Genomic DNA, 15,939 nt, shown 5'->3' with positions numbered 1-15,939 from the left:
TCCCTCCGGTCAAAGTGATAACAAAAATCATAAGTAAACACGAAACAAGTGAAAATAAGAAAGGATCAGCAGGAGGAGAGAAGCTTTTTCTCATCAGAAAAATGAAATGTAAACATGGAAAAATACGGAAGAGCAAAAGGCAGGCCATTGATCGATAAGACCTCGGAAGAGCATTATTATCAAACAATAATAGCAACACCACCACCCTCTGAACAAATACGAAGCTTTGTCCGCCGCGAGGTAAATAAATGGGACACGAGAAAGTCAAAAAGAAATCTCCAGGCAATTTTTCTTATCCCAAACAGGTTAATGAAAAGCAAAGATCGAAAAAAATGAATAAGAAAAATAATCTTTTCTTTAGGGGAATTGATTCAGACGGAGATCGAACCGAACCGAGATCTTCTTTTCGAATTCCGCTGTATGTGATTAATCTCTTATTACCTGAACAGATTATTTTTGCAGTTTTCTTTTTCTTGAGAAAATTCAGTTTGGTAGTCGGTTATATCCGGTGTAAAGTATCAGGTCCATACACAACCTTTGTCTTTCGAACTCGTTGGTTACAGAAACATACTTTCAATGTGGGAAAAATATCCAAATAAGGTGCCGATTTTAGATGTGGCATTTATTTCACTGAGGGCAGTATATAAAGACCGATTAGCCGACGTAATTGAATTAAAAAATGGCTGAAAATGAGGATAAGAGCAGCATATATATTAAGGGACAGTTTCGAGAAAGATTCTTTAAATATTTGCAATTTATTAAAATTTCTCTAAATCCCGAGATGCCTTTCAATGAGCAATGTCTCGGAGAATATTGCACTTTTTCAAGGGCATTTCCTCATTGACGTACGCAAAGGATTGGGGGGGGGCCCCCCCCGAGCCAAGATTATAGTGTTATTTTGCAGGGAAAAAAATAACCCCCCCCCCCCCTCAGAAGGGAAAAAAAAATCTGAAACCCCCCCTCGAGAAAATTCTGCATACGCCTATGCATTTCCTACATTCCCTAGGGCAAGCACTTTCTAATTGGAAGTTAGAAAACAGGGGGACCATATAAAAAATTAAATTTTGTGCCTCAGAACATACACGGTCCCTAATAAAATAAATCACACATACTTAAAATGAGCACGTTATTTGTTTTCTTTTTTATAATAGAAAGTATATTTCTCTAACGAAGTGGTTCCATAGGGACACCTGGATCCCCCGGGGGGGGGGGGTAATTGTAGAATAATAAAATAAATTATTGCTAGGTCCAAAATATATACATATATATAACTTAAAAAGAAAAATTTTAATTAAATTTACGCACAAAAGAGCAGCGGTACAACGATGGTAGACAGCAGTAGTAGTATGGTTATGATTTTTTGACATAAATTGTATTTGTGGCGACAGCCCTTGATTAGGAGCACGAAACGTTTTTTTAGTTCTTTTGCAGTCCAGTGCATTGCTATCGCACCACATTTACTGGCACTGGACCTCTATTTTTCGAGAACATTTTCGCTTTTGGAACGCTGTAGTTTCTGCTGCTATAAATAGGGATCCACAACTTAAAGTGGGAGTGCATGGTAGACACCAATATCTCTTAGGGGTCCACGACTAAAAGTATCTGGGAACCGCTGCTCTTACCAGTGGTTCAAAGATAAAGAGTGTACGAGGACTTTCTTACACAGTGGGCATAGCCGTCTTAAGAGCATAATGGGTCCCCGGGCCAATTGATTTTTTCTGAGGCCCTAACTGGAAAAATATGGAAAATTTTAATCAGTTCTCATTTTTGTGAGGCCCTCTTCCCTTGAGGCCCGGGTGGGCCCATGTGTTAAAACTGGACTGCCAGTGGGTTCTTAACCTTCTGTGTTCAACGGCCATACACCTCTTTACAAAATAATATTCAGTCTATAGCAACGTAAAAAAGTTGAGTTAATTGTTTTCTCATCCAAACTCACGGACTTCTGAAATTTCTGAAAGATCCCTCAAAGAAACTGCGTATGCCTGGTTGAGAACCCCTGAAGTCAATTCAATTCGAGTCTTATTAATCCTTGAAGCGAGCACTTAGATTTCGAAAATAATTTATACAGTTTGCGCAATCTGAAACCAACGGGAAAGAATCCTCTATATTTAGAGAATCTGTATTTTTCTTTTATCACTATCAAATTTATGCCATGTTTAGAGTTGCCATAATATAGGCTACTCAAAATGGTTGAGCCACCAGAACGATTTTTACATGCAATTTTCACAAAATAAAAAGTTTCTCAATTTTTATAGTGTTTTGTTTTTATCATTGAAGCTAATATTTTCATAGGGGGAAAAAAAATAGGGACAATAACAGACGTGTCTAGTCGAATGTGTTTTATCCTGTTAACGCGGCCAATGTTCTTAATTAGGAAAACGTGTCTGATAAATTAAAACAAACATTTTTTTTCTTTCATGAAACGCAACGCAGCTGTTCCTCCTTCCCCGGAAATGTGTGAGAATTCGATTCAAAGGAAAAAACATTTGTTCGGTTCTTCTCTGTGGCACAAATTTTCCAAAATTACTCATTTTTGAGGAAAAAATAATCCAATTTGTTTGCTTTTAATGAGTGGGAAAAAAATTCATTTCTGACCGATAAAATGTGCGGAAATAAATGACTTTCAATAAATTCAATTTATTTCCGCACATGAATAAATTTACAGAATATTTTAAAATCTGAATGATTACAGACAAAAGCAAGCATTTAACAATGGAATGCGTACATAAGTGTCAAACAATCGACCGACGGTTTCCGAAATTTATATTCCGCGGGAATGATTTTAATATCTGTCACCGTTTTCTTGCTATCCCATTTTGAGAACCGTCAGTGGATTGTGGGGAAACACTGTAAGTGTGCACATACAGCTGAGACACGGAGAAAAAGACCTAATGGGCAAACTGACGAGCCACCATTCTACACCCTTTAGCAGATATTTAAAAAAAACGTAATCAGTAAAGTGTACAAAAATGTACACCCTTATATATGCGTACACTTATGTGGGTAATACTTATACTGGAATTCTGAAACGAGAGTGGGCTAAATCCTCATTGCACTCTCAACACAGAATAAAAATTTCTATTTTGTACCAATCGTACATATTCATAAGAATTTTCGAGAAAAAAAAAAGTATCTATCTTATTACCTATTTAACGTAGAAAATATCGATATTCAATCTTCACCTCAGCTCAAGTTCCTTTGATATTTTAGATAATTTGCTCTCTTCCCAAACTTTCGAAAATTTTTTTCCTTTTACTAAGTTACCTAAAACTCACGTGGATCACTATCGACTTCGGCTACATCTTTTATAGTTGAAGCACCCAATATAGCAGCTGAATGGCACAGATGCAAAGCTATAAAGCAACAGGAGGTATACAACTATATAGCTTGGATTTACTCCTCTGGTATCTGCCCCAGAAGTATGAGATGAAAATATATCCTATTGCAAAAAGTAACTGTTAAGGGCATTGCATCTATTGCAGGGCTTGAATAATTGAAAAAAAAAAAAATTTAGGCACCAGTTGAATTTATAAGCCAAGCATGTGTTTTTTTTTTCTCAAGAAAAATAATACTAAACAACGTTTTCCCCTCCCCCACAATTTCCTGGTTCTTATATGAATGAACCCCCCCCCCTTCCCCGTGTTGAAAGATAAATAATTAATGAGCAAAGAACATTTTGCATCATCCTTAGACTTCGAGCCATCACATAGAAAATTACACCCACCGATAGATAGTAATTTTCTCATCGCCATGGTGACCTAGGATTTATCAAGCTCTGGTTTGTTGCAGAGAATAATAAAAATTATTCAGTGTCTATATCCAGGGCCGTTTTAAGAGCATCATGGGCCCCCGGGCCAATTGGTTTTCCTGAGGCCCTACCTCGTAAATTCTAGAAAATTTCAACCGAATCTACTTTTTGTGAGGCCCCTCTTCTCCTGAGGCCCCCGGGCCGTGCCCGGGTGGACCCATGCGTTAAGACGGCATTGTATATAGCAAGCCATTAAACTAATATATAGATAATATAATGTAAACTTCTCTTCGGAGAAAACACGGAATCTCTTCTCTTCCTGAAGAATCGGTACAAAAATTCGTTGAACATGCAGAATAAACATATACACGCAGAAACTCGACATGATCACACACACCCCGTTAACACAACGCGAGTCATGTTGTCCATATTATTATAGATACTCAAAACAATTCCATTTTGTTACAGAAAATAATACAGTAGAGACAGATAGCAGAAAAAAAAAAAAAAATGAACGCAGCTGTCAAACTCGGTAAAGCCATTCCATATATTCGTGTCACTCCTCTTTTAAGAAAGAAATGAAAGTGACATCTCATTTCATCTTACACGAAGAAAGGAAGAAAATTTTGAAAATCCATATACAGCGTGCCATGTTTATGGACGTGTTATCACCTCCTATTTCGATACATCGAGAGATATTTCCGATAGGGAGCGTCTACAAATTTATTTCGGTCGAACAGCGAATTTGCGAACTTTTTTTTGGGTTAATGTTAGCAGACGATTTTTGTTTCTATTAATTATTGTCATAATTATTCAAAAGGAGGGGGGGGGGGAAAGAAATCCAATTTAACACGAATGGTGACAAAAAAAAACACATTTCAGAAAACAATTCCCTGCACATTTAAAAATACTGTACAGCGTGTCCCATAAATCCGTAAATAGTTTGGAAATACATAAAAATTGAAGGAATCGGTACATTTGAATGCGGTTTGCGAAAAAGTTATTTTCGCGAAGGGGAATTTATTTTTTGATGCAAAAAACGAAATTTAGTTCGAAACGAAATTATTAATTTTTGTCGGACTAACAAGCAATCTTCATTCCCTCATTTATGCTGTTCTTTCCCAACTTTTCCCCGTTTTTTGAATTCAAATATCTCAGCGCATATTGCACTTACAAACTTTTTTTTGCCTCAGAAGATGCAGGACAACAACTTTCTAATAGGGTTTTTTATGACAGTGCCCGTATAAAAATTTAGGTTTTCCATTTTGTGACACATTGCATTCTCATTCTCAAAACTAGAACAGGGTGATTCTTGAACATATTTTGAGTATTTGTTAACCCTTTGAGCTGCAGCGACGAGATATCCCGTCTTCATGAAAGCTCCTTATTTTAGTATTGACAAGCCCAAGATGTTTTGTAAAAATTATTTCTCAATGGAAAACTTTTCCCTATACCCATTAGTTTGCAACTGTTAAAAATCGAAAGAAGGCTTGCCTCATAAAAAAGATATATCATTTGGGGGGGGGGGGGGTTAGTGATTTCTAATTGCCGCTTAAAGGGTTAAACTGGAACGATACCACTAAGATGAACGGTTGATGAGATGAAAGCCGAATTGGGACTAACAGGACACCCCGTATTTTCCAAGTTTGAAAGGTCATGAAAACGTCAACCTTAATTTATTGTAACGTCACCTCGGTTATAACTAAGGCTGGTCCGATTAATCGAGTCGGTTAATCGATCAATTGTTAATACAAATACAAATACAACGCCACAACAGGCAAATTGCCCAACGAGGTGGCTGACTTAAGAACATTATGGATCCCCGAGCCATTTTTTTGGAGGCCCCACCCACCACCGCTACACCACACATGCACCCCGCCCACAGCCCCCCCCCCCCCCCGCGGAACCCCCAACGAATCGGTACATGCGGGAATGTGCGTGTAGTGAAACCTGACGTGAAGTTGATCGCAGTTAAAAGTTTTAGTTGAGCTGATAAATCCGATCGAAATGCGATTAATATTTTTATTAAAAGTTTATAATTTTACTCGACTTATTTGACTAAACCTAGTTTTAGATTAAATGTCTTAAATTATGTTCCTATACATAACATTTCAGATAAGTGACCGTATTTAAAAAATATTTGATCAAATAATTTTGATCAAATTTTTCGTCATGAGGAAACACAAGTCGATTCACCGAAAGCTAGTGATGATTTCTAAAATTACTGATTAAAAACAAAACGACAAGATCCATGTTCAGAAATTCCAGGATACGACGAGTATGTTCAGCAAACCATCCACCTTGTACCGGAGACATAAATGTGAATGTATTCACTTTTGGGTTTATCAGCTGGTTGGATCACTTATTTTGCTAAACTTTGCCAGAAACGCGCAAATGTGTATCCCCTATTGAAACACATTTTACAAACCATTTTAGGAGAACAACTTCTATAGAGTAGCATGGGTAGAGTAAACATTCTCAAGTAATTTTCCAAGATCTAGAAATTTGTACAATTTGTGTCTGGCAAAGGGGAATGATATTAAATAGCTTCAAGCGGGCGGCATTTATTTGTTACTATATTTCCATATTTGTTTGCATCCGATCAGTAGATAGATGCGTGAAATAAATAGAATATGTTTATATGTTATGGCATCAATTAATATTACATAGTTACCAACACTACGTTTGCTATGAATGAATAGCATTTAAAAATATTCGATTAAAATTCGATTAATCGATTGAAGTTTTTTGATTAGCCAATTAAAAATTTTAATCGATTCCCAGCCCTAGCTATAACCAAAAAATTAAAAGAAATCTTTAATGTCGTTATAATTGATTTTGACTAATTTAAGTTCTAAAATATCTTGACGCAACTTCGGAACGATCTCAAGGTGCACCTTATAGAGGTTCTGCGGCACACCGTTTGCGAATCACTGAGTGAAGACGGAAAAACAATGAGCGATCTTACCTTTTCCCCCACTCCCAGATGAGACCGGAGAGTGAAGAGCTTCTGGACCGATTGTCTCCGTAGTGAGAGGACGATGACGACGACGAAGTCAATTCGTCGGATGAATTGTACAGATCATATTGCACCGATACAGATCGGTACTTCCTCTCGCAATCCTCGCATCCGGAATCTTCTTCGATATCCGTTATCATTACAACACAAGGAGAGAGAATGGAGACTCTAAACAACACCAAGTCCGCACACCTTGTAGAAAAATCTCCCTACGATATATATTTTCTACATATTCCGAACTCACAAAATACAGTGGTAATCACTTCCAGCTGAACGAATCGAGACGACAACTTCGACAAGTGATTATTCAGATCAGGACGTACATATCTTCATCAATGAAATTCGCAATCCTCTTCAAACGTTTTCATCCAGTGAAAATTTTCATATGTCGTGCATCAGTTGCCGCTTTCTGCAAAATGGAGCTAATCGTCGTTACCGTTAAGCTCGTGTTTTACGCATCAAGATAGCAATTTCAAATGAAAGAATAATAGCGAGGAAAAAAATTTTTGTTAGCGCTTTAAGCGAAGTACTGGAGACGAGGTCACTTGCACTTGAACAACAGTTCCCATATTTTTTTTTCTATTCTACAGCAACGTCGGGTCGAGAAGTCGTCGAGGAAAAAAAAAAACGCCGACGTGAAATTCAAAAGGAGGAGGAAAGAGCGCTTATAATAATAACTAACTGACTGCCATTGATATCATTACCAGGTCACGGATCTTATTTCCAGGGACGCACATACAACATTGTGACTTTGCTCTTTTTTTTTTCTCTCCTCTATTCATTAGTCTATATTAATGAAGGCTTGTGTTTTCTCCACCCTTCGGGACAGACAAATAGAAAACACGGTATTCGTAGAAAAAAACCGACAAAAAAACAAGGTTTCCGCCACTTTCGGGCTGCTACTACTATCACTACCACCACCACAGTGACACTCTCGACCATTAGTGGATGGTCTCTGCCGTTGTGTGTATTATGAACGAGTCTCAGGCGTGGGAGTATTTTTTTTCCGTTACCATCACGGGGAGTAAAAAAAACTCACCCAATAACAAATACAAGAGGGTAGCTCCCATCCTCAGTTCTGACCGGCGGTATATCAGTTTGGAAATGCGTGGAGTGTGCAGGGGATGATATCCAACGGATCTATATTATAATAGGAGCTAAAATGGATTCCAACTCCCCACATATTCCCTGCACGAAGAACCTTTGTGTCGAGAGCTCTTCTCCCCTCGTTCATAACAAAGAGAAAATTCTCCTATTGTTATGCACACGAGCCTCGGCACGCGGTACAACGGTTGATCCATCGATATTCTGGGGTGAATTCACCCGACGTGGATTTCCTTGGGATAAATCTGATTTCAACATGTTCTAGGAATAGGAGTCCAATAGGAACAAATATTAAATTTCCAAAATGGATATCCATGGCGAGTACAGCCCCTAAGCCAGAACATTCAGGGTGACCGTTATTTTCGTTTTACATAAAATTAATAAATTAGGAGAAATTCTACATCGAATGCATTCTAGGGGACTCCAACTCCCCTCTAATCCATGTGGATGGGCCACGCGGATAACCCCTGAATGAGCAGCTTTTGTCCAAATCAACCGGAAACGAATAATTATGTTGATCACGTTATATATAAACCAGTGGCTCTCTGTCTCTAGTCAAGATTTGTCCCTGTGCCCCAACGTGGTCTAACAAAGAACAGCATCAAAGCACCGAACAGGCACACATTAATTTCACCAGCTCACCACGATGGTCGCTTTGAGAACTACTGCATCAAGCTGTATTCGCACGCCATTACTGCGACACGAGAAGTCGCAATAACTTTATGCAGGGCCGAAACTGGAGGGAGGGGGAACTGCCCCGAGCGGAAAAATTCAGGGGGCAGCAGTTTTAGGTGGGAACAAAAAACACCGTTACAAAATTATCGAATTTCAAAGTTGTGAAATAATGTTTGCCCCGGGCTGCAGAAATCCTAGTTACGATCCTGCTTCATGCACAATATTGCACAAATTTTTCGGCTTCCGGGCTATATTTTGAAAAATGCTAATTGGTGCAGAGGTGCTCGACTGAACTTCAATCATTGGTCGTAGTAACATGATTAACCTATTAACATGATACTTATAAAACATGATATAATTCAGACACTCGCTACTTTCACTTAAAAATATGGAAGGCAGGTGGCAGCATCAGCAGAACACGAAACATTCATAACTGCGACAACACAAATATACTAGGGCAACGCATACACACACAACACGTTCCTGCATGTAACCGATTCGTTTGAAATTCCGCAGGGGAATGTGTACGCGGTAAAGTAGTAATAGTTTATTATATTCCACTTGATATACACATGCATTAAAATTTTAACTTGTCATTCGTTTCATACAGTGCGCACGGTGTTTTGAAATAATGAATTATTTTTTCTCTTTGCGGGACGGAAAAAATTCTCGAATGAACAGGGTGGTTGGCACAGACAGGCGTTTGTAACCCATAACACGCATTAACAATGAATAAAATTTAAAAAAAAAAAATAGAGCAATAATAAACATTTTCATTAGTACAGGGTACAAGCAGTTCATTTCATTATGGGGGTGGGGGGAAGTCCGCACTTACGTATATGACATGGAAACCAATTCCTTGGTAGCCCGAATCCAAAAACACTACATCCTATACGGAGATCATTCCGGAGACTATCTGACTGACGTCTTTGATCGCATTTCTTTTCTGTCTCAAGCTGAATCAACATGAAAGATAAAGCTTTACTACGTCGGCTCGAACTAATTCCCAAACGCTACTTCACTTACTCGAAGACGACACAACCGTCGATAGGTTAATCACTTCAAGAATTTTTTCCCCGTGGCAGCTAAATATGCTAAGATTTCTCAAAATATCAAGAGAAATATAATGAAAAATCATATAGAGGAAATAAATTCTCTTCTCATATAAGATTAGTTTGATCTCATACGATTGAAGGGGACCTATACTTTTTAACATGGTCAAAAAGCATCAATAAATAAGCTGCAGTAGAAATATCTCATTAAAAATATTTTTTTATTCATTGATTTATCTTTACACATATTTCCGATTATTTATGCAATGTGTCAACACAATGTTTCACACACACCTCCACTTTGCGCGCATGATAAAATAGCATGACGTCTATGTAATTGAATAAAAAATAGATTCAAAATATATAAAAAATTGTTGAGTTCCTAAAATGAGCAAAATATTTGAGATTCATTCATAAATACTTTGATTTATAAAATAATATATTTTTTTAATTTTGAATTTAAAATCAGATTGAGTCAGAGAAATCTCAATTTTTTGCACATTTCATGAGATAGAACTGAACGAACGCCAGAGCTCTGTCACTTGACTTATCTTGTTGCCGAGATCTCTTCCATCCCAGCTAAGTGGCAGAGTCTGGAAAAAAAAAGTGTGTATCTAACAGTCTGAGTGCGTATCTAGTGTCGTGTCTGATATTTTCAGTGCTGCCTCAAGTATAACGAGTGAAGTATAATGATTGAATATTTGTACCATTGCTCTCTGTGTGGCGATATTTAACAAGGAGATCAGCTCGCATTCGTGTCTCGAAGTTAGGAAGAGAGAGAACTGAAAATACATACTTTTTTTTCTCTCATATTTTGAATTCAATTCAATTACAGTATTTTAACGTGTATAAGGAACCCCCTGCGTTTTTGGGCTTAAAATTTGGAAGAAGATTTTCATCAGAGATATTTTTTATTCCTCATAGAAACCGTTCAATTCCTAATAACTCTCATCTGATAGATCACAATAAGCTACATCTACTAGTTTTCGTGCAAGTTTCGAGGAACTAAGTACGCAATTTGTTAATATCTATAATAGAATTATATATAAGAAACCCTCGTATTTTTAGGAACCCTATTTTTATTTATATATATATTGGAGATATGTAAAACATTTTATTGTTATAGCATAACAGACACAATCGAAAATATGTGTACCAAATTTGAAATAAATCAATGGTTTTATATATATATATATATAATATATAATAATATTTTCAAATATATAATATTTTCAATGATATTTTTACTAGGACACAGTTTTCGAGACTTTTTGACCATGTTAAACGGTACAAGACCCCCCTTAAAACATTCCATATGTTTTGCTTTTATCTCAATGTCATGAAATTTTAAGTCCACAAAAATCCGTCCCGTGGTACTTTCATGTAAATATATTTCTTTACTAATTCATCATTGATAAACGAATATTTCTTTGAACGCATAACGATAATGTTCACTTTATCTGTGTTTTCCAAAGTGGGCAATATCACCCCCGGTGGGCAATGGAATGGTCGGAAGGAAGGCGGTAGAAGCTACGGGTATAACATAGGATTCTCTGGGTTCGATTGAGTTGTGGGCGATGAGAGTAAAAGGTTCCTGAAGAAGAGGGTGGGGGGGGGGGGGTGATGGAACAAAAAGTTTGGGAAACTATGCTTTATCTATAAACGCTGTTTACTTTTCTGCAATTTTCGAAAATTTACTGCCAATAAAAGTTACAGCATACACTGATGGATTGAGTAGACTTTTATCTTGGCTACAGAAAAGTAGAAAAATGAAAGGGGGAAAAAAACGAATTCAATCAGCGGAGACGAGAATCAAATGGAATTGGCTACCAAGGAATCAAATGGAACGCGATTCGGATTAAATCCTTCCTCATAAATCACCATTATAGGCATTTCCTTTCAAAAGTTCTATTTCTTTTCTTCTTAACTCAGATTTTTTTACTTCTATTTCTCTGGCGATATTCTAAGAATGAAAAAAAAAAGTGTTTAAAATAACGAAAAAAATTTCCGAGGATGCAATTCAAAAAGACAAGAACTCGGAAATTGAGAAGAATAAGGAATTAGAAGAGGAAAAAAAGTTTATTTCATTTAGTAAGAAGTTTTTTGAGCATGGGGAGGGGGGGGGGAATGCTGTATATAATAAATCAATACGAAATAATGTTTGGACGATTTTTCCCATAAAATTGTGACATAATTAGAAATAGAACTATAATATTTTTCATTACAGTAAAATCCCTCTTTTGCGGACACTCACGGGACAAAACAAATTGTCCGCAAAAGAGGGGTTCTTGTTTTAATTGCATTGTATAGTATTAACAATAACTGAAATGGTTCTTTATCTGAATATGAATGCAATTCTAGCAATATGAGATGCGTTCAAAGCCATGAAAAATGCATTATTATTGCATAAATACGAAATTTAAACTATAAAAGAAATATTATACAAAGTTTATAAACTGAATTCACATCATTTGGAAAAAAATGATCAATCGCAGTTTGGTGGGTTTTGCCGAGTATTTCAACTCCTTAAAAATATATTTTAAGTTGTGAGACTAAATCCAATGACTTTCCGTCATTGCATTTACAGGAAAATGTATTTAATTACCTAAAAAAGCATTGAATTTATTTGCAATAGCACGAACTTCAATTTTACGTTTTTCACTGTATTTGAGACATCAATGTTTCCTCTTTTAGTTATAGAAGGCGACAATTACTAGAGCTGGTCATATTAAGCAACGTGGTAAATAATGTACAATATACGAGCACAACCAGCTACACGTGATTTCAGATTCTAAACGGACATCAGTGGTGCCAAACATTAACAAACTTCAAACCGAAATTCCATTCAAAAGTAGCCAAATATACAACAGTTGAAGCAAATCGAGGGAGATGACAGCACTCGAAATGTAATGACCAACAAGTAGAAATATTCACTGTTGAAAAACTTTTCTTGGCAACCTTAAAGAAACTGGTGCATTGTACACTTATCAATATATCCGTTTCTTTGAATACTTTGTCCCTGTTTTGGAATACTTTGTTTCGGTCCCTGCACACGTTTAAATATTCAATGAGCTTTCTGAGACCACCATTCTTTATTCTTCAAGTCAGTGGTTCTCAACCTGGGGCCGTACGACCCCCTTGCGGTCCTGGGATATTCTAGGGGGGGGGGCACGGGAGAAAATCAGAAGAAAGGTGATCCACGACAGGTAGTGAAGGGAGTCATAGAGAGCTGTGAAGAGAAAAGCTTTAAAAGTGAAACATGGTTGAAAAATATTACTACTTTCAGAATTAATCATATCCGTCCATAGAACCAGAGTGGCATCTTAATCCTTGGGTCTATGTGGGCATGACCCGGGGCTTCATGTCTATAATGGAGGGAAGGGACTGCACTATATGGGATCTGGTACTATTATTTTCATACGTAAGCTGTTATTTCCAGCAAGTATGGATGGCCGCCAGAGCAACATTTGATGTGCTGGGAGGGTCGAGTTATCGTGCAGGTTCGTTGCATCGTCCTGTATTTTACACAGACCGTTTTTTACCATATAGTATGACTCCTGGGAGAGATGATAATCCACCATTTGAATCCGTTCCTAGCCAGGATTGCAGAGATTAATTTGATTTATTAAAATTTCATTCATAATAAAAAATAGAAAGTATCTCACTCTTGGATGAGGGGTAGCGGGGCCCTGGATAGGGCAGGGGGGGCCACGAGAAAAAAATGTGATCTATAGGGAAGCCATGAGGTGAAAAAGGTAAGAAACACTGCTTTAAGTCATTTTGCTTAATAAACTATTGTTATTCTGACCGGTAATAACAGTGGAATGAAAATGATAAATCCCCTCAACCCCTTTCGACGAAAAAAAAAAAGAGATGGAAGAAATGTTTGCAAATTACACTTTGAACTCATCCAAACATTTGTTGGCCTTACAACGAGTTGTCGCTAAAACAGGTTCTTTTTACATTATAATCCCTGTATGGAAGATTTCTTCACTGAAAACTTGTGGTGTTGAGTGCAGTTGGCGATATAACAGGGTTCGGCTGTATATTTCACCTTTATTAAGTGGGAACCTCTCTGTAGACCTGTTTCCAGGGGAACAGAGGGGTACCCTCTTCCTGTGAAGCAGTTAAAGATAACAATTTTCAATAATTACCTTCCAAGTCGTATGGGAATCGCTGATGCAATTCTACACCAGAGTTTGACTAATCTAAAAAAAAATTTAGGCACCAGACAAATTTCTTAGGAGCCAAACATAGTTATTTCCTCCAGGGAAAAAGTCCCAAATATTGTATTTTCGACTTTTCCAAGATTTAATGATCTCCTTTTTCCATGTTAGAAGACTCGTTGATTATGGAATCAGAAAATTTTGTCATTCTTAGACCGATTTAGAAATCACACACAGAAAATTTTAGGCACCAGCGCCTGGAATTTATCCAGCCCTGTTCTACATCTATTCATCGAACGAACAAGAAACCTCATATTCATAAATGTTGTTGACAATGGTCGGTCAAATTCAGGCTGCAGAAAAAATATATAATCAAACGATTTTTTTTTTTGTAGAAAGTCACGTAAACTGCGATTATGTACATACGGTTTGACCCTATCATGTCTTTCCCGCGCGCACACACACAAACGCTGTTACAATAAATATAATTTCGTAATACTGAACTCAACCCGTAGTTTTCTCGGTGAAATTTTCACGCTCCAGAATCTCTTCTTCAATAACACTTTTTGATTGCGGTTGCGTTGCACACAATTTAATTACCAAATTCGGTTTTCAGTTCACGAGAACGACAGTAATTACAAACTTTCTTTATAAGTTTTGGGTTTGAAATGGGGGAAAAAATGTCAAGAGCTGAAAGTGTATAGCTTTTAATCTTGATTCCAGGAGCGTAACAACAAGGATCACTTGCAGATGAAATATGTACAGTTCATTGATATGACGTCGGCAGTTTGAGAGAAAGAGAGTGTCATAGACCTACATACCACGGGGCCACCTCGACCCATATACAGATGAAACAAGAGATGAAAGTGCGTAACAATATCTGTAACCATCTGAATAATAACAATTGCCAGATAAGAAAAAAAACGTGATAATGCTCTCTCCTTCACCTCTCAAGATGTTTTAATTCAACTTCAGAAGTATAGAGGGGGGTAACAAAGAGCCCGTGTCTTTCTCTCGTACATACCCACGGTCAACGTCGAGTGCAGCCGAAAAAGACCCACTATTTTTGTCATCGTCAGAGAGAGGGTCGACAACGGTTTTGGTAGGTTATTAGCCGTATTAACGCATTACTTGCACGAAAGCACGATGGATATATGTATTTTCTTCTTTTAACTCGTCTTTGAGGATCCCGAATGAAAACACTCCTGGAGGCACTTGACCTTCTTTAAAGGCATTAATTACGCACTTGATAGCGATAATGAAAAAAAACCGAAATCAGAGTGACGACCTTGAACTATATAAATTGACAGCTGAAATAAAAAAACTACACATCCCCAGCACATGCATGCTAACTTCACCAGACTTAGATGCTTTGAGAGCTGCACAGTAACGACAGAATTTTGAAACAATTTTTTTTTTCACATACGAAGAAAAGCAATAGTTGAGATTTGTGTTAATACAATTCCATCTGAGAAATTTCCTTTCCTCTATATAGCGTGCATAATTAATAGGCATTTTAATGCCGAACCGTTGGTCCTAGAGGCATACTTCCAATTAGAAGAAGTGTCCAAATAACGTGTAGTACTCAGATATGTCATTCATGTTGCAAGGCTTGCATAGTTATTAAAATAAAACTTTAATTTTTTATATGGGCACCCACTGCCTAAAACCCAATTAAGAAGTTGTTGCCCTATCTCTCCTGATGCCAACAACAAAAATTCCACGTTTCTTAATGCAATATTCGCTGAGATATTTGAAAAACAGGAAAATTGAAGAAAAAAAAACAACTCAATGATTAACAAAAATGCAAAATTTTAGCTTAAAGGGGAAAAAAAAGTCTCATTTTTTAGAATAGAATAAAAATGAATGGAACGATTGAACATTTTGCAACCAATCATGTGGGAAAGAAAAAAAATTGTCACATTTATACCAAACGGAATGCATGGTCACCGAAATTTCGAACGGGTTTTTTCGGATATAGTTGTCATTCGGTTGTTGTTATCAGAAACCCCCGACTCCCAATGCGATCATATTAAGCGACGTGGACTGCACTATATTTGCGTAAACACTGCAGCCAAAGAAATGATGGAAGATACATTCGTGAAGATTTTTCGTGTTTGGTCGAGAATTAAAGACCAAAATTTTACCGAAAACATTTTAGAAAAAGGTCAACTA

At 37.1% G+C, this 15,939-nt stretch overlaps 1 protein-coding gene across 6 annotated transcripts in view; it reads right to left on the bottom strand.

Annotated features, from left to right (window-relative positions):
- Evi5 (ecotropic viral integration site 5) overlaps positions 1-15,939 on the bottom strand; it is a 166,025-nt gene that overhangs the window by 25,942 nt on the left and 124,144 nt on the right. Inside the window, exon 1 of one of the 6 annotated variants that reach the window (XM_089231587.1) lies at positions 9,382-9,445. The exons of 4 other annotated variants lie outside the window; for them this stretch is intronic. In XM_089231587.1, the coding sequence (XP_089087713.1) occupies positions 9,382-9,392 (11 nt within the window). In that variant the 5' untranslated portion in view covers positions 9,393-9,445. Of the gene's footprint in view, positions 1-6,716; positions 7,308-9,381; positions 9,446-15,939 lie in introns of those variants that run through there. One more of the 6 variants, XM_089231585.1, reaches the window with a different exon arrangement.

This window comes from Pholcus phalangioides, unplaced genomic scaffold (genome assembly GCF_987345545.1).
Source record: "Pholcus phalangioides strain wild (caught in Gottingen) unplaced genomic scaffold, Ppha-v1.0 ptg000004l_1, whole genome shotgun sequence".
Lineage (NCBI taxonomy): Eukaryota > Metazoa > Arthropoda > Arachnida > Araneae > Pholcidae > Pholcus > Pholcus phalangioides.
The sequence above is the reverse complement of the archived record's forward strand: the minus strand, read 5'-3'. Positions and strand labels throughout refer to the sequence as shown.